The sequence below is a fragment of the Rhinatrema bivittatum genome, chromosome 9 (genome assembly GCF_901001135.1).
Source record: "Rhinatrema bivittatum chromosome 9, aRhiBiv1.1, whole genome shotgun sequence".
Classification (NCBI taxonomy): Eukaryota; Metazoa; Chordata; class Amphibia; order Gymnophiona; family Rhinatrematidae; genus Rhinatrema; species Rhinatrema bivittatum.
The window spans coordinates 10,221,341-10,247,571 of record NC_042623.1 but is presented as its reverse complement, the minus strand read 5'-3'; the positions used below and the strand labels follow the sequence as shown (position 1 = coordinate 10,247,571).

General features: G+C 45.4%; 1 protein-coding gene across 5 annotated transcripts in view; it reads right to left on the bottom strand.

Annotated features, from left to right (window-relative positions):
• Nucleotides 1-26,231, bottom strand: part of SEPHS1 (selenophosphate synthetase 1) — a 110,329-nt gene that overhangs the window by 57,297 nt on the left and 26,801 nt on the right. For all 5 annotated transcript variants that reach the window (XM_029616305.1, XM_029616308.1, XM_029616303.1 and 2 more), the window contains exon 4: nt 16,347-16,454. In XM_029616305.1, coding sequence (XP_029472165.1) covers nt 16,347-16,454 — 108 coding nt within the window. The remainder of the gene's footprint in view (nt 1-16,346; nt 16,455-26,231) is intronic.

Here is a 26,231-nt window from a genome sequence, read left to right as displayed (position 1 = left end):
CAAGGTTCCTACAGCTCTCTGATCTGGGCTCTCTGTCCAACATACTAAAAGGAGATTAAAGTGCACTTCTTCCACTGGAGAGGCCCTTAGGAGTACACCTTTGGTTAAAATTTTAATTTCTTGAACCTGTAATGTTGACAGATGATGCATCGGTGCTATACAGAACTTGCTCCCCTTGAAACAGCAAGCCGTTGTTACACACTACACCAGAACACTCCCTGCCCCATGCACAATCCTCCTGACATCAGACTGTAATAAAAATAATCCAGAGTCACTGATGCAGTGAACCTGAGGACACTTCCTTGCAGGCTCTTAGTGCCATTCCCTAATCAGAGCAATCTGCAGCAACCATGGTTGCAGAGGTGCAATAAAATGCAGATTTAGTGGCGCACATGAGAATCGATCAATATATGTCTAAGTCCCCATCTGGTATGCTGGTAAAACTTATGAAAAGAAAAAAAAAAAAAGATAAAGCAAAGCCCTGTGACAACAAAATGGCTGCAGAGATGGGAAACAGCCAACAAGGTCCTTTTGATGAGGTGGCAGAGCATGCGTTATTGGCTGCGGTCATAGCAGCATTAAAAGGGAAACTTTTGGGATCCCTGAGCAATAGCAAAACTAAAGAATTCTATCAGTGAATCTGGGCTGAATGTCTGTGGCGGAAGATGAGGCTCTTGAGACTACAAGGAAATTAGATACATGTCAGAAAGTTGTCGTGCACAAGAGGAGAAAACTGAAGAACTAGAAAACAGATCGAGTTGAAACAATTTGCGCTTTGTCGGTTTCAGCAAGGAGATGGAGGAAAGTAAATTAGCTGAGATGCTGGTTGCTTGGCTGCCTGGAGTACTAAACCTGCCCAGTCTGCAAAACTCAACGGTTAGAGAGAGGGTACACAGATTTCTAAACTATGAGCATAAGCAAGTGGTCTGACATGCTTCTCGCAAAACAGCCCTCGCTGCACTAATCGGCCACTTTCGATGACAGTGGCCATCAAGAAAAAAGAATTTACCCCTATGTGCTCCCCATTGGCTGAGAAATACGTTTGTTTTGCGTTGCATTTTCCAGCCAAGTTGCACATATGGCACAACAGAGCAGCGCAGCACATTTGAATCCTTGGAAACTGCAAAAACGTTTGTGGCTACAATGATGTTCAATTAAAATGCTTTTTTGAGTGCTATGATCTGTTTTATGGATTCCCTCCCATTTTTGTTCCCGATTCCCTGCTGGCTTTAAGTGATTGTCTTGTCCTATCCAAGATGGTGCGGCACAATCTTTTGAATCCAACAGAATGTTCTTTGGATGAACTGCTGGATGTGATGGCAAACTCATTTCATTTGAATTATACCAATGGGAAGCTTGGAAGAATTTCTGGCTTTGGATCAAGCATTCCAAAAGTGCCAACATGCAGAGAAACAAGTTGGTTCATGAGCCGGGGGACTCGTGATGATTACCTTGTTAACATGTTGTATCAACTCATGCCGAATTTTTGGGATGGCATTTACTGTGACTGATGGAAGAACGAGAATACATCTTTCTACTTGCGTCTTTTACTTCACATTCTTGTATCTACATCTGTTTGTACTAAGTTTGGTTGACTTTCCACAGCAAAAAACTAAGCTGTATGACTTTATATTTAAGTATTTGCAAGGGATTGCTGCGGGGGGAGGATGGCACCCAGTCGCATTTAAGTGTGTCTGGCTCTCCAAGTGAAGAGCATGGGAAATCCCAGTAAAAGACTGGATAAGTGAACGGTATGGATAGGTGGGAAGGGATTTCATCCATGAGAGTTGGAAGAATATATGGCAGAATGAATGTTTATTACTTTTTGGTGACATATTCTTCAAGTTATATATAGAAGAATGGGGGGAGATAGGTGCTTTTATGGCCTGGGGAACGCTGCAAAGCAATTTACTGCACTTTGGAGATGGTGTGGTAAGGAACCCAAGCCTTCTTGCTGTGATGTCACTAAGATCAAGTATATGACATGGAACAGGTCAGGCTTGGGCTCTCCGATGAAGAGGGAGAAGCTGCTGGCACATGTACATAGGTCACAGGGGGATATTGTTTTTCTCCAGGAGAAACACATGACCGATGAAGAGCATATAAAATTAAGGAGGCTTTTATTTAACCAGATGTAGTTTTCCTCAGGAATTTCACATCAAAGGAGTTGCGATATTTATTTTTATATTCCACCTATATTGTTAACTATCCTGCTAAGCGGATTACAAACAATCTAAAATACAATACATCAACACATGGAACTACATAATATAAAAATATAGATCGCAATCTGTATTTAAAAATATACCTCAGTAAATAAAAATGCTTACAGCTTTCTAAATTTGAAATCAGTTAACCCATGAATATCAGGCAAATTATTCCAGAATATTGCACTCCCAATAGAAAAAGACCTCTGCCTAATATTTTGAAAGTGTACTTAATGTACTTAACTTTTAGAATTGCCAACTTAATGTTGGCATTCTAAAAGTTTTTTATTGCCTGACCGAAGGGCCCTGTTAGGAATATAAGGTTTAATCAGATAAATATATATAGGGGCAGATCCATAAAAGTGTCCTTTATTTTGGAGAAATCTTGGGTGAATGGTGTCAGGAAGATTGTCATGGTAAGAGGTATGTTGTATTGGAAAGCTGTCAAACTGGCTTCTGTCTATGCTCCAAACCAGTATGACCATTAAAAAAGTTTTTTTTTTTAACCAGCCTGGTTGAAGGTTTCTCTATGCTGGGGGGAGGGGCCATAGTATTAGGAGGCGATTTAAACTGTGTAGCAGATCCTGTGCTGGATAGATGCTCTTCAACTAAAGTTTCTAGAATGGGTAAAGAGAAAGGTATTTCAGTTATTGTGTTATACCTTATCTTTGACATTTGGAGAGTACTCCACCCGGAAGAGAGAAGATGCCAAAGCCCATCCCATAAAATCGAGAATTGATGATATTTTGCTTTCTGAATTACTGTTTAACGAGGTCAACTGAGCTGAGATGGGAAATTTACTTATATCAGACCACTGCCTGGTTTTTTTGGGGTTTTTTTGCATGGTGGGGAATGCCAGAGCGGCTGAGTTTAGATCTTGATTGTCAGCACTATTTAAAGCAAGACATGGCAGCTTTATGAGTCAACTAATGCACAACACAAAGACAAACCAAGTTTATTCTGGGAAGCTGCTAAAGTTGTGATTAGAGGGGACATCATCAGTTATGTAGTAGCTTTTAAAGAGTAGAAATAAAATACTAGACCTTATAATAGGACATTTGTCTTTCAAAGGTCAATGTCACAGGGAAAACTCAGACATTTGGCTGGAGAGATTTAAAGAGGCTCAATGTCTGCTTAATGGCTTGCTGCACCAGAAAGCTAAAGATTCAATGCACCTGTTCTGGTACAAGTTGTTTCTACACGGGAATATGTCGGGAAGCATGTTAGCCAAAATTCACAACACAGAAACATAAAAATGACAGCAGAAAAGGACCAAATAATCCACCCAGTCTGCCCAGCAAGCTTATGCCAGTATCTGCTGCACTGTGCAGGCTACCCCCATGCTTATCAGTTTTACCAGACCGTAAAAGTCAGGGCCCTCAAATGCTGTTTGAATCAAATTTCCCTTAACTGTTGCCATGAAAGCAGAGAGTAATGTTGGAGCTGCATCAAAAGTATCAGGCTTAGTGATTAAGGGTAGCAAGCGCCACATCAGCAAGTTACCCCCCATGTTTATTTGTTACACAACCGTAAAAGTCAGGGCCCCTCGTTGGATGCTGTCTGAATCAAATTCCTCTTTTTTCACTCCTGTTGAAGTAGAGAGCAATGGAAGAGTTGCTTAGGAGTATCAAGGTTTTTTTGTTAAGGGTATCAACTGCCACACCAGAAAGTTACCCCCAGTTACCCCCATGCACTCTTACTTCCAGCCTCTAGCCTTTAGGGATCCACAGTGTTTATCCATGTCCCTTTTAATTCCTTCACTGTTTTTGAATTCACCACCTCTTCCAGAAGGGCATTCCAGGCATTCACCACCCTCTTTGAGAATAAATATTTCCTGACATTGGTTCGGAGTCATCCTCCCTGGAATTTCATTTCATGACCCCTAGTTCTATTTATTTCTTTCCAAGGGAAAAGGTTTGACGATTATGCATCATTAAAACCTTTCAAAAATGTATTTATTTATTTTAAAGCTTTTATATACCGAAGATCATGTACTAGTACATATCGCTTCGGTTTACATATAACCAGGATTGGAATTACCATATACATGGTGTACATAGAACAAAAACGATAAACAATGTATAATAATAATTAATAATAAACAGTAATCAGTGTTTAAATCTGAAGGTCTGTATCTTATCACCCCAGCACCTAATTTCTTCCAGGGTGTATGTGTTCAGATCCTTCAGCCTCTCCTCATAAGTCTTCCAATGCTGACCCCTCACTATTTTGGTCGCTCTTCTTTGGACTGCCTCTATCCTGACTTTATCCTTTAAGATATGGGCCCCAGCACTGAACGCAGTACTCCAGGTAAGGCCTCGCCAAGGACCTGTACAAGGGCATCATCACCTCTTTTTTCTTACTGGTTATTCCTCTATGCAGCCCAGCATCCTTCTGGCTCTAGTTATTGCCTTGTCATCTTCAGATCATCTTGGTTCTCCCTTTCCACAGGGGTGCCACTGGGCTCTTCACTCTCTGCCACACTGTTTAATATCTACCTTCGGCCGATCCGTTAACTCCTTGCTGGTCTTTGTTTACATCATCCAGCCTGTGCTGATCATATTCTGTTTTTTTCCTGTGACATCTGATAACACCATCTTATATTTTATTATCCTCTATTTAAGAGCCATCCAAACCTGGCTAACTAATAAGTTAGCCCTTACTATTGAAAAGGCTGAAGAAGTCATCAGAATAGGTAGATCTCTTTTCCATCAATTCCGGGTAGCTTACAGTTTTTGTGATCTCACAATCCCGATTGTGCAAGGAGTGAGAAATTTGGGAGTTATTTTTCCATCAACAGCTTTCCTTTAGGTCCTATATCAAATCTGTTGTGCACAGTTCAATTTTTAAGCTTTGCATGTTGCAGAAACTAAAATCACTTTTGGACATAAATAATTTTTGCACTATACTTCAGGTTCTTGTTTTAATTGGGCTTATTTATTATAATGCTGTTTTTTGTTTTTTTTGAGGGGGGGGATGTCTTCCTCCTTCCATCCTGCATGCATTACAAGTGATTCAGAACTTCACAGCTCATGTTCTCACTGGATCCTCTCGGTATGATCACATCACATCTATTCTTTTCTCATCACATTGGTGGCCAGTTGAATTTCATACAGCTTAAAATGCTTATACTGATTCATAAAGCTTTGAAGAACAAAGCATCCCGCTGTATCAGCACATTATTAAAAAATCTGTAGGCCGCAGAAGAATCTGCATTCAGCTGGGCAATGTCTATCAGATATTCCATCTGCATGCCTTAGTAGGCTGTGAAAACTCACGAGAGGATTTTTGCCTTGGCTGGTCCTCTGTTATGGAATGGCTTGCCAGATTCTGTGTGTAAGCAGCGTTAAGACCTTTAACGAGGAGCTGAAGACCTAATTTACTCCTGGGGGAATTCTGCGCTACTGCGGATTGCAGAATTTGCGCAGAATTCCTCCTTCGTGCAGATTTCCTCCCTCGCCGCAGTTTTGTTGCCACCGCGCAAATCCTCCCTTGCTGCCCTCACTGGAAATGGATAAAAAAAGAACCGGAAGCAGGCCGCGCACGGACAGTGGCCAATCCGGGAGAGCGATGTCAGGTGGTGCACGGACAGTGGGGGCATCGCATCGCAGCACAGCACCGGCGGCTCGAGGAGCAAGCAGTAAGGAGGAGAAGAGGGGGAGAGAAGGGAGGAAAACAGAGGGGAGGGGGAAAGAGAAAGAAGGGGGAAAGAGAAAGAAGGTGGAAAAAGGAGAAGAGAGGGAAGGGAGGGGAATAGAGAAAGAAGGGGGAAAGAGAAAGAAGGTGGAAAAAGAGGAGAAGAGAGGGAAGGGAGGGGAAGTCAACTGGCGCACGGAGAGTGGGGGCATTGCATCACAGCACGGCACCAGCAGCTCAAGGTAAGCAAGGAGAAGAGGGAGAGAGAGAAGGGGGACAGAGAAAGAAGGGGGGAGGGGAAAGAGAGGGGCTAAAGAAGAGACCCAGGCCCTGTGAGTGTATGTTTGAGCCCTTGTGTTTGTTGTGAGCCAGTGTGTGTGTGTGTGTGTGAGGGTGTGTGTGTGTGTGTGAGGGTGTGTGAGAGAGAGAGTGAGTTGTGTGTGTGAGCGTGTGTGTGTGTGCGAGGGTGTGTGAGAGTGAGTTGTATGTGGGAAGACAGAACATGTGTGTGACAGATGGCATGTGAGAGAAAGCACATGTCTGATAACATGTAAGAGAGACAGTGAGCAGGGATACTCAGGTGGAGAGGTTAGCAACAACTGCAGCCGTTCCTGCCAGCTTGGTTCATCTGCCAGCAGCAGCAATTGTTTAGGAAAGCATTTTCCCAGGCTACCTGAAGCTTGCAGGGAGCTACTTACTGCTGCTTGATATGTCCTTGGAAGACTGTACTTAAGCTTTTGCTCAATTACAGGCTTGCTTCTTTTTGTCATGTTTTATCTTAATTTATGACTGTTTCTATTGGCAGATATTTGTTTTTCATGTTCTTTTGCTCTTAAATGTTATTATCTACTTCACCTAAGAGCTTGGCACCAGGTGACTCAAATAAACAAGCTGCTTGGAATCTTAGATAACGTGGTGTATATATAGTAAGTGTTTTAGTTTACAGGGTCCTCCAGCCACTGACCTCGTCAGGCACTGGCAGCAGTATTATAAGCAGCCGAAGTCAGCATGGGGCCTGTGAGCCAGCACACATTCACAGGCCCTGAAGCAGCAGTGCCCTTGCATGAGTTTCTGTGATAAGGTCTGCATGAGGAGGGTTTGGGGCCGTTGCAGGGCCTGTGAGCTTGCAATACCTTACAGACCTCGTGCTCATTTTCATTACTTATGCTGTTGCCACTTGCAGATCACACAGTCTGGTTTGGGACCAGCCAGGAGGGAAGGGGAGGACTGAGCGTGCACAAGCTGGTGGAGATTGCCACTGCTCTTCTCCCCTTACCCACCACTGAATCAACCCAAGGGGGAAAAAAAAAAGGTTGCTCCTGTCAGCCTGCCCTTCTCTTCCCACCAGCTGACATCCACCTTTGCCCCAGGATAGAAAGGAAAAGCTTGTTACTGACTGATCAGGAAGATGTTTGGAAGGGAAGGATCAGATGCAGTAGGGGCTTGAAGGCTGGAACAGGTGGAGAGGGATTAGATGTGGAGCATGAGAGAAGTGGAAAAGAGAAAGACAGAGACAAGATGGAAGCGGTACAGAGAAGGGCGACCAGGAAGGTGGAGGGTCTTCATCGGAGGACATACGAGGAGAGATTGAAGAATCTAAATATGTACTCCCTGGAGGAAAGGAGGAGCAGGGGTGATATGATTCAGACTTTCAGATACTTGAAAAACTTTAATGATCCAAAGACAACGACAAACCTTTTCCGTCAGAAAAAAAATCAGCAGAAGCAGAGGTCACGAGCTGAGGCTCCAGGGAGGAAGACTAAGAACCAATGTCAGGAAGTATTTCTTCACGGAAAGAGTGGTGGATGCCTGGAATGCCCTTCCGGAGGAAGTGGTGAAGTCTAAAACTGTGAAGGACTTCAAAGGGGCATGGGATAAACACTGTGGATCCATCAAGTCTAGAGGGCGTGAATAAAGAGGAGGCAGCAAAACACTGCACGGAGCGGCAGTAGCCACAGAGGCATTCACGGAGCGGGATGCCAGTGGCCAGTAGTTGGTGTTCCACCTTCACGGAGCGGAAGGATGGAGGGCTGCTATCTCCAAAAAAAAAACCAAAAAACAGGGGTGGGTAAGAGTATGGGGCAGGGGTGTGGCCTGCTTGTTGCAGCGGTTGCTACCCCTAATTGAGCTGGACGTTCACTTGGATGCAGATACGGCGTTGCTCTCTACACTGGTGATGGGGTGGAGGGAAATTAGGGCTGGAGGGTACTGGAAGCCAATAGTAACAGGTGGGAGAGAGAAAAAGAAAATGGATAACGTGCGTAGCTTGCTGGGCAGACTGGATGGGCCGTTTGGTCTTCTTCTGCCGTCATTTCTATGGTTCTATGAATGACAGAAGGGTTGACTGGGGAATTTAAGAGGAGATGTGAAGGGAGGAGGTGAGAGAGAGAGAGAGAGAGAGAGAGAGGGGATGGGTGTCATGTGAGTTTTCAAGTGCTGAAACGGGGTCATTGGCTATAAGTCTGGGAAGTACTACTCCGGGCTATCTTTACTAAAAGAACTTGTTATGAATTGAGCAATAAAGTGTCCAGGCAGAGCATTACCTATCCACTGCAGTATGATTAATGCCTGCGTGCTGTCGGGACCCATCACCTGAGAAATGCTGGAATGCTCAACTAAAGTTACACCTGTGAGAATGGAGGGTTTTTTTGGGTTTTTTTTGATCTGGCAGTTCCCGCCTGCTCCTTTAGACTTCCAGCACAATCAGAACCTGGGCAGGGATCCCATGACACCATGACTGTTTATTTACAACTTAATTTATTTCCCCTCCCAATTTACCTACACTAATCCAGTTACTGCAGCAACAGCCCTTGGGCCAGAGGTCTTGCACCAGGACTCCGTCCAGAATCCTGCAGGCATGGGCCCTAACCTGATGACTCGTTGATATAAATTACACAACGACTGGTGAACTCCACCCCATGGGCTGTGAATGTGAACACCATCTCTGAAACATCCCCAACTAACCCAGGGAGCAAGGAATCTGAGCTGGGAATCAAATCTAGGACCCTCCGTATGGCAATGAGCTGCAGTGTCACCAAGCCAGCCCTGGCCAGACTCGTTATTACAAAAATGACCCTCCTTGTCATTTTCTGTCTCTGGTGTAGCAGATCAGTTTGACAATGCAGGAGACTATAAAAATGGAGAAACACTTACCTGATAATTTCATTTTCCTTAGTGCAGGCAGATGGACTCAGGACCAAAGGTTATGCTCCCCTGCCAGCAGAGGGAGACAAAGTCAGATTTCAAAGCTGACATCACCCTAGATACACCCCTGCAGTGACCTCAGCCCTCCAGTATTCTCTTCAAAAGCCACTGCGGACATACTAGTGAAAAAAAACATCATTAAAATATGATTAAAAATATGATTAACACACAGATAACTGTACGCAACGAAACACTAAACCTCAGTAAGAATATATCCTGATCTAGGGACTGGATGACTGCTTACCTGTAATGTCTTGGATTCGATATCTCCACGTGTGGCTCCGTTCTTGGACAGCCGAGGGCAGGATGCCGAGTCCATCTGTCTACACTAAGGAAAACGAAATTATCAGGTAAGTAATTTCTCCATTTCTTAGCATGTAGCCAGATTGACTCAGGACCAATGGGATATACAAAAGCTACTCCCGATCGGGGCAGGAGACTGCCCGTGGTCCGGTTAACATCGCCCTTCCAAAGGCTGCATTCTCTCGAGCCTGTATGTCCAGGCGACAGAACCTGGAGAAGGTGTTCAAGGAGCACTACATTGCCACTCAGTAGATATTGATGGGAGACAGCAGTCTAGCTTCTGTCCATGAGGCCGCCTGAACCCTAGTGGAATGAGCTTTATCCTGAGAAGGTAAGAACATAAGAACATGCCATACTGGGTCAGACCAAGGGTCCATCAAGCCCAGCATCCCGTTTCCAACAGTGGCCAATCCAGGCCATAAGAACCTGGCAAGTACCCAAAAACTAAGTCTATTCCATGTAACCATTGCTAATGGCAGTGGCTATTTTCTAAGTCAACTTAATTAATAGCAGGTAATGGACTTCTCCTCCAAGAACTTATACAATCCTTTTTTAAACACAGCTATACTAACTGCACTAACCACATCCTCTACCAACAAATTCCAGAATTTAATTGTGCGTTGAGTGAAAAAGAACTTTCTCCGATTAGTTTTAAATGTGCCACATGCTAACTTCATGGAGTGCCCCCTAGTCTTTCTACTATCCGAAAGAGTAAATAACCGATTCACATCTACCTGTTCTAGACCTCTCATGATTTTAAACACCTCTATCATATCCCCCCTCAGCAGTCTCTTCTCCAAGCTGAAAAGTCCTAACCTCTTTAGTCTTTCCTCATAGGGGAGCTGTTCCATCCCCTTATTTTGATCGCCCTTCTCTGTACCTTCTCCATCACAACTATATCTTTTTTGAGATGTGGCGACCAGAATTGTACACAGTATTCAAGGTGCGGTCTCACCATGGAGTGATACAGAGGCATTATGACATTTTCCGTTTTATTCACCATTCTCTAATAATTCCAACATTCTGTTTGCTTTTTTGACTGCCACAGCACACTGAACTGATGATTTCAATGTGTTTATCCACTATGAAGCCTAGTTCTCTTTCTTGGGTAGTAGCACCTAATATGGAACCTAACACTGTAACTATAGCATGGGTTATTTTTCCCTATATGCACCACCTTGCACTTATCCACATTAAATTTCATCTGCCATTTCGATGCCCAATTTTTCACAGTCTCACAAGGTCTTCCTGCAATTTATCATAATCTGCTTGTGATTTAACTACTCTGAACAATTTTGTATCATCTGCAAATATGATTATCTCACTCATCATATTTCTTTCCAGATCACTTATAAATATATTGAAAAGTAAGGATCCCAATACAGATCCCTGAGGCACTCCACTGCCCACTCCCTTCCACTGAGAAAATTGTCCATTTAATCCTACTCTCTGTTTCCTGTCTTTTAGCCAGTTTGTAATCCACGAAAGGACATCGCCACCTGTCCCATGACTTTTTACTTTTCCTAGAAGCCTCTCATGAAGAACTTTGTCAAACGCCTTCTGAAAATCCAAGTACACTACATCTACCGGTTCACCTTTATCCACATGTTTATTAACTCCTTCAAAAAAGTGAAGCAGGTTTGTGAGGCAAGACTTGCCTTGGGTAAAGCCATGCTGACTTTGTTCCAGCCTCCACAGAGGCTCCCATAATCACCACCTTAATCCAGTGAGCTATGGTAACCCGCAAGGCTGGTTCGCCCTGTTTCCTTCTGCCGTGAAGGACAAACAGGCGGTCCATCTTTCGGACCGGTTCTGAGATTTCCAGATACCACACTAAAAGCCTCTTGACACCCAAATGATGGAGGAAGCGATTTACCTCTGCGTCCTTGAGTTTATCTAAGGATGGAAACGAAATTGACTAATTCAAATGAAATTCAGAGACTACCTTCGGCAAGAAACGATGGAACGGTACAGAGCTGAAATGCTCCTGGAGTCATCCGGAGGAACGGTTCCAGACACAATGCCTGCAATTCAGAAATATGACATGCTGAGCATATAGCCACCAGAAACACCATTTTCAAGGTTAATAAATGCAAGGAAAGACTGCACAGTGGCCGAAAAGTGGGACCTGCCAACCGTAGGGGAGGCCGAAAGGTATTTCACTCCCTTCAGAAAATGAATCATGTCCAGGTGAGTCAACAGGAAGGCTCCGCTCACCTCACTCCTGAAACAGGAGAAAGCCACTACCTGCACCTTCAATGAGTTAAGGGCCAAACCTTTATTCAAGTCCTCCTGCAAAAATTCCAGAATAAGTGGCATTTTGACTGCTCGAGAGGAGGACATCACATTCCTCGCAACAGGCCTCAATTACTCTCCAGACCCACACATTCGCTAGGGACGTGGAGAACTTCCAGGCATGAAATAAGGTGACAATTACTGCCGCAGAATATCCTTGCTTCATCAGGAGAGCCCTCTCAAGGGCCAGACCGCAAGACAGAATAGACTCTGATCCTTGTGAAGGACCAGTCCCTGATGCAGCAGGTCCCTGTGTGCACGTCTGGGCCAGTTTGGAACTACTGGTAGGACTACATCCCTGTAGTGTTCGATTCTGCGAATGACCCTGTCCAGCATGGCCACAGAGGGAAGGTGTACAGTAACGTATGACTAGAGCTGAACGAAGGTGTCTATTCCCAGGGACCATGGATCTCTTCTACAACTGAATAATCTGGGAATCTTTGCGTCGTGAGATGTCTCCAGGAGGAGGCCCCAAAGATCTACTATCAGTTGAAAGGCTTTGTCTGACAACACCCACACTCTGAAGCCAGACTCTCCCTGCTTAGAAAGTCTGCTCTGATGTTGTCTTTTCCTGCGATGTGGAGGCCGAGATCATCTGTAGGTGCATTTCCATCCACTCCATAAGGAGGTCCATCTCCTGCGACATTTGCTGGCTCTTGTAGGCTACAGTCATTGCACTGTCCGACATTTCATGGACCACTTGACCCTGGAGTCTGTGGCTGAAATGTAAGCACGCCAGCCTTATTGCCAGACTTTCAGGCAACTGATATTCCAGAGGGCCTCTTCTTCCGTCCAACGGCTCTGGGCCGTGAGCTCCTGATAGTGAACTCCCCAGCCTTAGAGACTCGTGTCTGTTGTGAGAACCAGCCAGTTCAGGGAGGACAGGAACACACCCCTTGTTCAAATGAACCTCCTGCAACCATCACTGGAGATGAGAGCAGATTCCCATCGATAAGTGGAGTTGAATTGAAGTCTTGAGACTATAGGTTCCAACATAACATCAAGTGTTGAAGTGGGCGCATATACTCTTGCCCACGGCACTACTTCCAACGTTGCCACCATCAAGCCGAGAACTTGGAGATAGCTCCATACCATTGGGCGTATTGTGCTCATCAACTGACTCAGCTGGGACATCAACTTCTGTATCTGTGTGGTCTGGAAGACAACCTTGCCCTGCCTGGTGTCAAACCAGACTCCCAGATAATCCAAGGACTGAGAAGGCTTGAGACTGCTCTTGTCCAGGTTTACTACCGAACCAAGTTCCTGAAGCAAGGAGAGTACACCCTGGTGGTCACCCGGAGACTCTCTTGCGCTGACTTGGCCCAGATCAACCAGACGTCCAAGTACAGGTGTATCAGTATTCCTTCTCTTCTCAATGCTGCCGTCACGACCACAATAATCTTGGAAAATGTTCTAGGCCAAAGGGCAGTCCCTGGAACTGATAATGGCGACCCAGTATCATAAAGCGTAGGAAGCTTTTGTGTTCTTGATGGATTGGAATACGTAGGTAGGCCTCGTATAGGTCCAGGGAGGTTAGGAACTCTCCCGATTGTACGGCCATCATCACAAAACGTAAGATTTCCATGCGGAAATTACTCACTTGTAGGCGACGCTAGACACTCTTGAAGTCCAAGATGGGGCAAAAGGAACCTTCCTTCTTGGATACAATGAAATAGCTCAATTAACGCCCCGTAATTTCCTGGGCGTAGGTACTGGAATTACTGAAAAGCCTTAAGAGTAATCTCCACTGCCTACTTTTTGTGCTGGGAGTGGCAAGGAGACATCATGAATACGTCCTTAGGAGTGCTGTGAAATTCCAGCACATATCCTTCTCGTATGACTTCCAGTACCCATTTCTCTGAAGTGATCTCGACCCTCCGTTGGCAGAAGAGAGACAGACGTCTCCCTATCTCCTCGTTCCAAAGGAAAGTCTGTAAAATTTCATGGGAAGTTCGGGACAAGCCTGACCCGGAAACTGCCCCTCTCTTGGGCTTTCAACTACAAAAAGACAGAGTTCTCCCAAAGGGCAGAGACCTCTGAAATGTTGAGTTTCTGTAGGGACGAAAACATTGGGGGCCCTTAGACCGGCCCCTCATAGGCGAGGGGCACTGCAACTTCTTCTTCCTACATTCCAGTAGCCGGGGAACTGGAGATCTGTCTCATTTACTGGCCAGTTTTTCCAATTCGTTTCCAAATAGGAGTGATCCTTTAAAGGGCATCTTTGTAAGACTGGCCTTGGAGGTTGTGTCAGCTGACCAATTCTACAGCCATAGCTTTCTTACGGCTGCTACCACTGAGGATACTCTTCTGGCTGAAGTATGGACCAAATCAAAGCCTGAGTCTGCTGAATAGGCAGCGGTGGGTTCCACAGCTGTTCTGGGATTCACCCCCAAGACGTCCACCTCCTGAGAGAGAGGCAGACACAAATGAGCTATCAGGGCACAACAAGAAGCAATCTTTAATCTGCTATTGCGTCAAATGCCTGTTTAAGGATGGACTTCATCCATCATGCGAATCCTTCAAGGCCGCTCTTCCTTCCACTGGGATAGTTGTTCACTTACAGACAGCACAGACGAATGCATCCACTTTAGGGAAATGCAAACGCTCTCTCACTGCTGGGTCCAGCGGATATAGAGTTTCTAATGTTCATCCCCCAATTTGCTTCTGGGGCATCCCATTCCGGGTGAATAGACTCTTGGATGGCTTCCAGTACTGGAAATTAGCAAGAGGCTTTCCACAGGAAAAATCAGGAGTTCGTCTCAGGAACTCCAAGTGTCTTCAGGGTCTGGGAAACCAGGGCCAGCGATTCATCTCTATGAAAGAACCATAACATAGGTCGATACAGTTCCAATCCAGGGGGAATTTCCCTTTCTTCCAAGGGATCTGGCTCCTCCTCTTCTGTCTGTGCCATCAGGTTCTCTACTAAGGATACCCTTGGTCAGGTGAGGCATGCCTCGAGGTCTGCTGATAGGACTGGGAGAGGGAGGGGCTGCTGGCTTAGGTTCTGTCTAATCAGAGGCAAACACGGTATTAGACTGCACCTGTACAAAGGCTCGTAGCCCCTGGAAAAATTCCACCCAAGAAAAGGTTGCCGGATCCATGCTTAGCCCAGGGGGAACGGGTGGGTCCAGCTGAGTTTCCCTCTCCCACGGATGATCCAGTCAAAGGGGTACTCAGATCTGGAGTATTTCCAGTTAAGGCTGTGACCAATCCATCATCTGAATGGGAAGAGCCGGGCTTAGCAAAGTCCAGGGAGGCCAACTCCCCTTGGGCTTCCTCAGTGCTGATACAAGTGGGAATCAAGGACAGGCTGTGAAGCCCTAATTTGACAAGAAGTGCAGAGAGTAAAGCGCTTAGGTTTCTTGATGTTTGGGTACTTGCCAGGTTCTTGTGGCCTGGTTTGGCCTCTGTTGGAAACAGGATGCTGGGCTTGATGGACCCTTTGTCTGACCCAGCATGGCAATTTCTTATGTTCTTGGTTGCTGACACCATTGGCGGCGGTAACTGTGCGTTCGATTGGCTCGTGCCTAAAAAATGTATGCACCCAAAATATGAGCACCTAAACAGCACATGGTAAGGCACATGCTCAGCCTGTGCCCACAGCTTTTCCTTTACCACACACTTTCAGAGTTGGGCACATGAGTATGCACTGTTACGCGCACAGTGTATGTGCAGTGCTGACCCACTGCGTGTACCGATGTCCTACAGAGGGCAGTACTGCACACACAGAAACATGGACAAGATGGTGCCAATATGGCCTACCATGTGGTGTGCCGACCAAGCCTAAAGCGGGGGTTGCTCAACCTGCTCGGATACCCAACTCCCCTTAACCCCACAGGAGCAGGAATTAAGTCAGTACGGTGTGCCGAGCATGGAGGCCGGAGGAAAATCTACTGAAAATCCCTTCAATCGCCTGAATCGGCAAGTTTTGTTTTTTTTTTTCTTTTTTTAAATTTACTTGGGCTCAGTGCTTACCAGCCAATTACAGAGACAGTCTCCAGCTGCGGAGGGAGAGGGCTTAGCCAGTCACCGCTACGCTCGGCTTCTTACACCTGCTGCCTTTCAGCTGAGCAAACTGCAAAGTCCACGCAGGGAACCGGCTACCAGACCAAGCCACACCTCTGAGGGATCTCGGAAATTGCCTCAGGAATTTTCAACTGGGGAAGGCACCTTTTGGTATCACCACAGGAGAGCGGGGCTCGATTATTTTCTCCAATTTAAATGTAGAATTTCTCCTACCAAAAGTGCAACAATCCCCATAAGGAGAGGAATGTCCACCATCTGCTGGAGTCAGAGAATACTGGAGGACTGAGGTCACTGCAGGGGTATATCTAAGGTGACATCAGCTTTGAAATCTGACTGTCTCCATCTGCTGGCAGGGAAGCATAACCATTGGTTCTGAGTCCATCTGGCTACACACTAGGAAATAGGTAGCTAATTCCATCAAGGGGGTTTTAATGACATCTAGACTACAAGGCCTAGGGTCAGATAGTCTCTAAACAACAAAAACAAACAAAAAAAAAGCTCAGACTTTCAGCTCTTCCTCTGCAGTGTAGCACCCACCTGTGGCTATGTCCTCACACAGGCAGGACATTTTCTGCCAAAAATTTCGTGTGTTTTGTGATTTTAGCCAGAACAAAAATATGAAATGCACAAAGATGTAAAAGTTCTTAACAGATGCAGTGTCAGCACTGCTCTTACCCTGTCTGTCAGCTTGTTACTGATTCCCAGAAGCATTAGCATGTTGTCACACTCCGTAACACCCATTGCGTAAAGGTCACTTAGGACATTCGCACAGGCTATACGGCCCTGCAAGGAAGAAAGCATGTATAGAAACGTCACAAAGCTGCCGCAATCCTACTTTGTTCTTAAGCAAGAACGGACATACGTACTTTATAGAGTACACAAAATTACCAAAGGCTGTCTACATTCAGTGGCAAATTTAAAAAATGCAAGTGAGAGATAGTTTGTGTGCACGCAATGTCTGAGACAGAGGCAAAAAGTATAGGTAGCTGTTTGTGTAAGAGTGAGGCCATTTGTGTTTGAATGAATATTTAAGAGATTTATTTTTTTTTTAATTGAAAGTTTATTGAATTAATAGTCAAAGCTATATCATTCATGAAGCCAAACAAAGATGTACAAATTGTATCTCTTACAATACATAAAGGATGTTTCCTAATTAGGCATCCCAACCCCCTCTCCCTATAAGATAGTAATTGTTGATAAACAGAGGCGGATAGTAGAATCTGTACATAAACACTCAAGTATTATCTTAAGTAGGCGCTGCCTACACTCCTCCACTTTTATTCTTAACATATGCGGCTCTAGAAGTAAGGTGTCCCTGCATCACAGCCTTCAAACACTCCAAGAGCACTAGCAGTGAAAGGTCAGCAGACCTGTTAAGCTCCAAGTTTTCTTCTAGATCACCCTCGAGTTTTTCAACAAACTCAGAATCGTATAAAAGGGAGTCATTTAGCCTCCAATATCGGTGATGCTGATCATATCAAGAACATGGGAATCCAAACCGGGGCTTGATCAGACCATGTCATTAGCTCTATACCTGGCTGTAGACTCCTGTTTATAACACTTTTGTCAAATAAAAAAAAAAAATCTAAAACGAGAATATGAATGGTGGGAATTTGAAAAGAATGTAAAATTCTGAGATTTAGGATACCTGGACCTCTAAACATCGATCAAACTCCCTTGGGAAATTATAGTTCTTAAAGCATCTCTAACCAAAGGAAGAACATAGCTACGGTGGGAGGAATTATCTAGAACCGGATTTAATGTAGTGTTGAAATATCCCCCAATGATCAATATACCTCCTGCAAAACCTCACTAAAAGTGTTATTCCTGATGCGAATTTGGAGCATATACACTTATAAGAGTATAAATCCCCACCCAGAGTAGCTTTTAGAATGATACACCTCCCCCCTGGATGAGAACATCACAAGTGATGTTCAAACAACATCTTGTCTGATTAATATCCCTACTCCAGCATATTTTGCCAGGTGGGAGCTAGCTGCCCAAAATCTATGAGGAAATTTAGGAGTGCGCATTAACGCCTCAAATCTCCACTTAAGATGCTTTTCCTATAGGAATACTATATTGGCTTGTAAACTATCAAGCTCCTTACAGAGGAGACATCGCTTTTTGGGTGTATTCAAACCCTTAATGTTTAATGAAACTAACTTTAAGGAAGCCATGTTGGCCATTTGTCAAGAGCCCTATTATATCCCTGAATAATCGCCATATTCCCCCTCTAGCAAAGAGACCTCCCCAAGAACAAACCCACCCAAATTACGTTCCCAGGTGTATCACATGCCACTAAGCCAACTGTCATGCCTTGCCATGAAGTATTAACAATAACCCAACCTCCCCCCCACCAATAAAGCGCAGCTCCTACATCACACTGTGAACTCAACTGAAGAGAAATAAAGATAAGCAAAGGCCACTGGGTTCCCCGCTAAGTAACCAATCAGTATAATCAACCAACGCTATGAAAACCGCATTTGCTTGGGCAATAAAAACACATATGAAAACACTCTAAAAACAAATTAAAAAAAAACCAAAAAAAAAAAACTAATAGTGCTAAGACACTGTCCAATATAAATCATCTCACTCGTCGGTGAGAAAATAGCAAAACAACGTCGCCACTGGGTATTGCCATTCATGTGGCATCTTTAGATGAAGAATCTTCTGAGTTACATTGTAATAGTCTACCTCCCTTTGCCACTCAATACCACCAGGGAGCATGGAAGGTCGCAGAGTTGGAACGGTCAAGCCCAAATCCTTCAGGATCACTGCAGCCTCTTCCAGTGTTTTTATCCGGTGTGATGCTCCACTTACAGTGAACCATAATCCAAATGGGTGCATCCAACCGTAGTGAATATTCTCTTTGGGCAGTAATCCAGTTCTCTCTTGTAGCTCCTGTCTCTTTCGTAGCATAGTGGGCGAGATGTCTGCAAAGACAGAAAGCTTGTGGCCCTCCCAATTCCATGTGCTTTGTTTGCAATGGCATAATAGTAAAAGCATGCTATAATACTACATGGTTTATTAGTAATTTTGGGGCCTAGCAAGCGATGCATCCTATCAAAATTTGAGGAGAGGGGTTTCCATCGGGGCCATTTTGAGAGAAGAATAATGCTTGACATAGTTTGATCACAACATCAGGGCAGATCATAAATTCTGGAGACTCTGATATGCCGCAGAATTGCAAGTTGCACCTACGCAAGTGGTTTTCGAGGTCCTTCAGTTTTTCAGCAAACTGCTTGCACTCCACTTTTGTGGCCTCCTGCTCTTTAAGAAAACACTGCAGTCCCTCTGAATGCGAATCAATGCAGACGTCCGATTCATCAATTCTACGGCCCAGGTCCACAATTTCCTCTTAATTAGGAAATCTGTGCAGTAATCTCCTGTTTGTGTGTTTTGATAAAAATTTGTTGTAAGTCCCGGATCCATCCACGAAACTCCTCCTGTCTAGGTAAGTCAGAGCCGGCCAGCACATGTACTGCCTCGGGGCCTACTTCTTCCTCAGGGCCATCCCCAGTCATCATTACCGCCACTGTGGCCTCGTGGTCTTCGGAGGATTTAGTATAAGAAAATGTACGCATGTCTATAGATTTTTTTCCTCACCGAGATCGCTGTTATCCGCAAAAGTTTAGCAGTCGGAACCGCCATAAATTACTCACAGATGCCCAAGATTAAGCATAGATTGTGCGGCTTAATGGAGGAGCCCAGCCTCTGGCAGCCAGCCATTCACCCCAATGACATCATATCCTCCCCCCTAAAAGATTTTAACATTTTTTTTTAACCCACCCTCTACATCAGGGGTCAGGAACCTATGGCTCGGGAGCCAGATATGGCTCTTTTGATGGCTGCATCTGGCTCGCAGACAAATCTTTAATAAAAAAGTAAAAATCTAACAAAAGCCCCCACCCTCCTGACACCCCCCAAGACCTCCAATATTAATTTACTACAACCCCCACCCTTCTGACCCCCAAAGACCTGCCAAAAGTCCCTGGTGGTCCAGCGGGGGTCCAGGAGCGGTCCGGGAGCGATCTCCTGGACTTGGGCTGTCGGCTGCCAGTAGTCAAAATGGCGCCAACGGCCATTTGCCCTTACTATGTCACAGGGGCTACCGCCGCCATTGGTAGACCCCAGTGACATAGTGAGGGCAAAGGGCCGTCGGCGCCATTTTGACTACTGGCAGCCGACAGCCCAAGTCCAGGAGATCGCTCCCGGACCCCCGCTGGACCACCAGGGACCTTCGGCAGGTCTTGGGGGGAGGGTCAGGAGGGTGGGGGTTGTAGTAAATTAATTTTGGAGGTCTTGGGGGGCGTCAGGAGGGTGGGGGGTTTTGTTAGATTTTTACTTTTTTATTAAAGATTTGTCTGCGAGCCCTGGACTCCCGCTGGATCACCAGGGACTTTTGGCAGGTCTTGGGGGGGGGGGGGGGGTTAGGAGGATGGGGGGTTGTAGTAAATTAATTTGGCAGGTCTTGGGGGTGTCAGGAGAGTAGGGGGTTGTAGTAAATTTATTTGGTAGGTCTTGGGGGAGTCAGGAGGGTGTGGGGGGTTGTAGTTAGTATGGCTCTCACAGAATTACATTTTAAAATGTGGCGTTCATGGCTCTCAGCCAAAAAGGTTCCCGACCCCTGCTCTACATTTCCGCAGGAAAATATTCATAAAAAATCAAAAGATAACAGTTTGTGCATGTGGATCATCACAGAGATGCCGTCATGAATGTGCACAGGGCTGTCACCAGGCTCAATAGCAACCCACACAGTTGGGTGGGGGGGAGAGCAGAAGCATAGAAGCTTACCTACAGAGAGAAAGCCTTAAAATCTAAGCAGCGATTTAGTTGCATGCCCTATTTTCTATTTGCTAAAGAAACTAAAATTGAATTTTGCAGTTTCAAGAAATGGGAAAAGCTACCCGACTTAAATGATCTCCATCTGCTTCCCATCATGGTCAAAGAGCCCAGGTCAAGCAGAGTGGCTTACCTGTAACAGGTGTACTACAGTCAAGCTCTGATCACATATCAAAAGGTCCATCTGGCATTGAGCAGTATTACATTTTTAGATATACTTCCTCCAAGAATTGTAGTGCAACTTCACATCAGGGGTGATGAAGGTTCTTAAAAACTAAGATGGCCGCTCACCTGTCCAAGCCAGAAGCCTCCCTTCTGATCTCTTCACCAACGTGTCATTTAAATTTTGTATCTTCTGCCTCATTTTCACATTTATTTCCCAAACTGCTTTTTCAGCAATTTCTTCATTATAAGAAGCATGTCTGAAGTGTACTCCTGAGCGTAATTTTCTTTGTATTGGGCTCACAGTAGGATTATCAGATGTTCCTCAAGAGTAGAAGGTTTAGCAAGTGAGGGAGTGTAGATTTCTTTTATACTGTTTCATGGGTGGCTTTCTTCTGGATGACAACTTGGATATTGGAACTTTAAGCAGTATCTTATTTTATATTATTTTATTCATCTTATCTATATGAATTTTGTTTGTGCTTTTGTCAGTAGGTCTGCTATATGATTGAGGCTATTTTGTATTTATGTTTTTATACTATTTTTATCTTCTGTGCCCCACTTAGGGTAGTGTGGATTTGTTTTTTTTTTTCTTTACATACACACAGACAAATGAAGTGGATTATAGGATTAACAAATCAAAATATATCTATTGTACAATGTTCTACAGGAGTCAAAGTACTATATTTTAATGTCATCAAGCAGGGAAAAATCAGAAAACTATGAAAATACTTGGCAGACTTGGCACAGCAGATAATGGTTTTCTGTTTGAGATCTTTCCATTAATGTTCAATTCATCTTTGGCAGAGGACCTGCTAAAATTAATCTGCTTTGTCCTGCGTTTGTCGCAAAACACAGGAACAGTCAGTCAACTGAAGGCAGTCATTAAGAACATAAGAACATGCCATACTGGGTCAGACCAAGGGTCCATCAAGCCCAGCTTCCTGTTTCCAACAGTGGCCAATCCAGGCCAAAAGAACCTGGCAAGTACCCTAAAAAATGTTGCTAATCCTTATGTTGTTCACTCACTCCAAGCTACAAACAAGTTTTTACTCTGCCCACTAGACCATATCTCCTCACATGACAACATGGCACAGTTAAAGTAGCTTGCCCAAGGGCTCAATGGAAAATTCAAGCCTGCAGTCTATTGGGACTGGTTAGTTCCAGGTGCACCATACAGGAGACATTTAACTCTGGAGAGAAGGGAAAACAGAAGCACTAGGGGGATAACCTCAGAGGAAACTTTCCTCCAACCCTCAGAACCAGTATGGACCCCGGGTGCTGCCTGGACATGACTTTTTTTTAGCAGAATAGGAAGGTGCAAGTAGCAAAAAAAGAGGAAGCGGGGGTAAGATGTTTTGGCCAGGCCTGGTTTTAAAAACTTACATTCCAAAGCAATGTAGTATTTGTAACACCTGATTCTACCCATTCAAATCAGTGCTGCTGGTCCCATAATACATCAGGATAGGACTGTCAGAAATCCAAGATTGGCCCACAATCTCCCTCCTGGAACTGGGTAACTTGACAACTCTGTAGCTGATCTCTGGGTTTACTTAACAGAACCATAAAAAGGATGCTAGAAAAAAAGTTTCAAAATAAATCCAGCTTATATTTAATGTACAGAATTTCCAAGCCATTTTATCTGTGCCTATACTGGTCTGAAATGAAAGCAGTCTTGGTTCTTTCAAAGGGAAATTCCTAGACCAAGTCATTACCAAGTGATATCTTACAGTGTTTACCAAACAACGGCTGGCTTACAAAGAACAAGTACAGATAAAAGTCTGAGACCACAAAGGAAAATTGGTTCTTACCTGCTAATTTTCCTTCCTGGAGTACCACAGATCAGTCCAGACTCCTGGGTTTTGCCTCCCCTCCAGCAGATGGAGACAGAGAAAGTTTTACTGACACCGCCACTTAACATGAGGTGCCACCTGCAGTCCCTCAACATTGAACTGTACCCAAGCCAGACATGAAAGAAACAAAACCAACTACCTGAATAACCAACTAGTTCTCCTAAATGAGCAGTGGGAAGAGGAAAAGCTTAAAGGCGAAATTGTGCCCACACAAAACCCTGTGGACTTAAAAAAAAAAAGAGGAGACAGATTGAGTGGACTCTCAAATCTTCCCCTTTCCTCCAGAGGGTGGGACTCTGGACTGATCTGTGGTACTACAGGGATGAAAGTTAGCAGGTAAGATCCCATTTTCCTTTCTCTGTATGTACTCAGATGAGTTCAGACTCCTGGGATGTACCAAAGCTTCCCTAAATAGGATGTGACAGAGTCCCACTCGAAGCACACTTTCACCAAAGCCCATGGCCTCTGGGGCCTGGACATCCAAACGGTAATGCCTGGCGAAAGTATGCAATGACTTCCAAGTAGCCTCTCTACAGATCTCTTGTGGTGAAACTAGCTGACACTCAGAACAGGAGGCCACCTGAGAACGAGTTGAATGCACCCGTAGCCCCTCCGGAAGAAGGCGACCCTGATAGATATACGCAGAACTAATAGCTTCTTTCAACGAACGCGCAATTGCAGCCCCTGATGCTTTGTGATCCTTTTGGCACCACTCCATATTCAAAAAGATGATCCGATATGTGGAAACTGTGCGTAACCTCCAGGTACTGCATCAACACGCACTTTGTCTAATTGCTGTAAATCTTTAGTGTGCGGTGCCAAAGGATCCAAATTTGAGAAGGACGGGAGTTCTAATGACTGCTTTAAGTGAAGAGAGGACACCACCTTGGGTAAAAAGGAGGGAACCGTTCAAGGAAACTTCCTCATCCAAAATTCTCAAAAAAGGCTCCCTGCATAAGGCTTGAAGTTCAGAAATTTGACGAGCTGAACAGATTACCACCAGGAAAACCACTTTCAAGGTGAGATTCTTCATAGTCTCACATCTCAGAGATTCAAAGGGGGGTGCTCTTTAAGACCATATTAAGGCTCCAGAAAGGGCACAGCTGCCGATCTGCAGGGAGATTCAAAAAAACTTCGCGGGAGAGCCAGCACTGTGTCGAGCGCCCGCTCTCCTGACGTGCGCACAGGCACCTCTCCTGGGCGTGCGATTATTTAAATTAGGGCCCGTGCTAATAAGGAGGCGCTAGGGATACTAGCGTGTCCCTAGCGCCTCCTTATTAGCAGAAGCATCTGCTGTTAGCGGGTCTGACAACAGACGCTTAATTTTACCGGCGGTTGTCGAACCCACCGACAGCCACATGTTCGGAAAACGGACACTGGCAAAATTGAGCGTCCGGTTTCTAACCCGCGGGCCGGTGGACAGCTTTTTTTTGGGACCTCACTGCTGCTAGACTGAAGGGTAGAGCACAAAATTGAAAATGCTCCCCCAGAATCATGAACCTCAGATCTCTGATGATCCGGTCGGATTCCTATGTACAAGTACGCTTTGGTTAAATCCAGGGACACCAGGCACTCCCCTTTGTGTACCGCTGCAATCACTGAACGCAGGGTCTCCATTCGGAACCCTCAGAGCCACATTCACCTTTTTTAAAAATCGAGGATTGGACGAAAAAATTCCCTCCTTCTTGGGAACTATGAAATAGATGGAATAGCGTCCTGTCCCTTGCTCCTCCAGGGGAACAGGGGCAATGGCTCCCAATTTGCAGAGGTGACAAAACGGTGTCTCGTATCATCAGTTTATTTTCTTCATAAGAGCACGGGGAGACCAAAAACAGGTTTAACGGCCAAGCAAATTCTAAAGTGTAAACTTGTTTTATCAAGCTTAAGACCCACTGGTCTGATGCGATTTTGGTCCACTTCTCGTAAAATAGAGCCAGATGGTCCCCTTTCATTGGAACAGAGGAGTGGACTGGCCTCGCATCATTGGGGTGATTTGGCACCACCTCCTCCCTGGGAAGAGCCATCTCTGCCAGACAGATGCCCACGAAAGGACTGACTCTAGGACTGCTGTCTGCCCGAGAACTGCCTCTGAGTAGTTCCAGACTGTCTGGATACCCAAAATCTTTGACTTCCTTTGAAGTGGATAAGAGGAGGAAAAGTGCCTTTCCCTTTGGGCTTATCTTCTGGCAACTTATGAATCTTATTCTCACCAAGGAACTTGATCATCTCCTCCAAGTCTTTACCAAAGAGCAATTTTCCCTTAAAGGGCAAAGATCCCAACTGCGACTTGGAGGAAACATCAGCCGACCAATTCCTCAACTAGAGTCATCTCTGGGCCAAAATTGCTGACATCATAGTCCTGGAAGAGGTCCTGAAAAGATCATACAATGCATCCGCACTGTACGCCACAACAGCTTCTGGCTGCTCTGCCTATAGAGACTCAGATTCAGACAAAGACTGGTCCATCTGCAACTGCTGCACCCAGCAAAGTCCTGCTCTCAACATAAAACTGCTACATATAGCAGCCCGAGCACCAAGGGCAGACATCTCAAAAACTCTTCTTGAGGTGCACTTCCGCCAAGACTGAGGTATCTACCTTTGGGACCTTGAGAAGGTCAAGCGCATCTTCCGGCAATGGATACAATTTATTCATAGCCCTGCTGACCTTTAAACCTGTGTTTGGAGTATCCCACTCCCTGAACATAAAGTACTAACCAACTTATGAAAAGGAAAAGATCTGACTGGACCCCGGAGGACAACCATGACCAGGTCCACTGCTCCCAATTCAGAAATCCCTTGAGAGGATTCCATGCCCAGTTCCTCCAGGACCACAGGTATGAGAGGACTCTGCTCCTCCCTGTGGAGGAGCCCACCGAGCTCTTCGATAACGCCTGATCCGGGTCCTGATCCACCACACCTGGATCAGGTCCTACACTTGTCAATCATCCTTTTCAGAAGCGGGGGAGCTGTCCACAGTGGGCAGCGGCACCATTGCCCTCAGGAGTCACCTGACCCTTGTGGCCTCCACATCCCCGGAGGGCCTGGACCTCTCTGCTGGCCTTATAGGAGCCCCCTTTTCAGGTCTGCGTTGCGCAGACTTCCTGGCCTTATAGGCCTTGAGTAGTAAAAGCACAAAATCCGAAGAGAAGGTAGAAGAGGTATCTGAGTCTTCTTCAGGGTCCTCCTCACTTCCTAGTGGGGGCCCCTTGGCATCTGGATCTCCCCCAGAGGTCCCCACCTCCAGAGATAAAGGGAGGAGGGAAATCCCTGTCCCCCCTCCTCAGCCCGTGCGGGAGTCCTGAATTTTGCCCAAATAGCCACCGTTCCCACACTCACTGGGAAGGGATTGTCCGAGCGCTGCCGTGCTGGCGAGAACCTCCCAGGATCATGGTGTCTGACCTATTTTTTTTCCCCACCTTGCTCCCCGAAGGGCCCTCCCCCACCGGGAAGGCAATTGGGAGCATAGGCTGTTGAGTGAGAGACGCGCATCTCCACAAGCTGTACAAGCCGTCCCACACGGCATTGAAGTCTGTGCCGGGTAGCAAGAAAGAAAGCATCAGAGGAAGAGAGAGAAACAGACAGAGCCGCCCAAATGAGAAGGTAGCAGAGCCAGGATCAGAAACATGCCGTCTCACAGCAACCCCCCACTGCTCTGAAAAATCTCTTTCCTCTCTTTTTTTTCTGAACTAAAACTTTAATA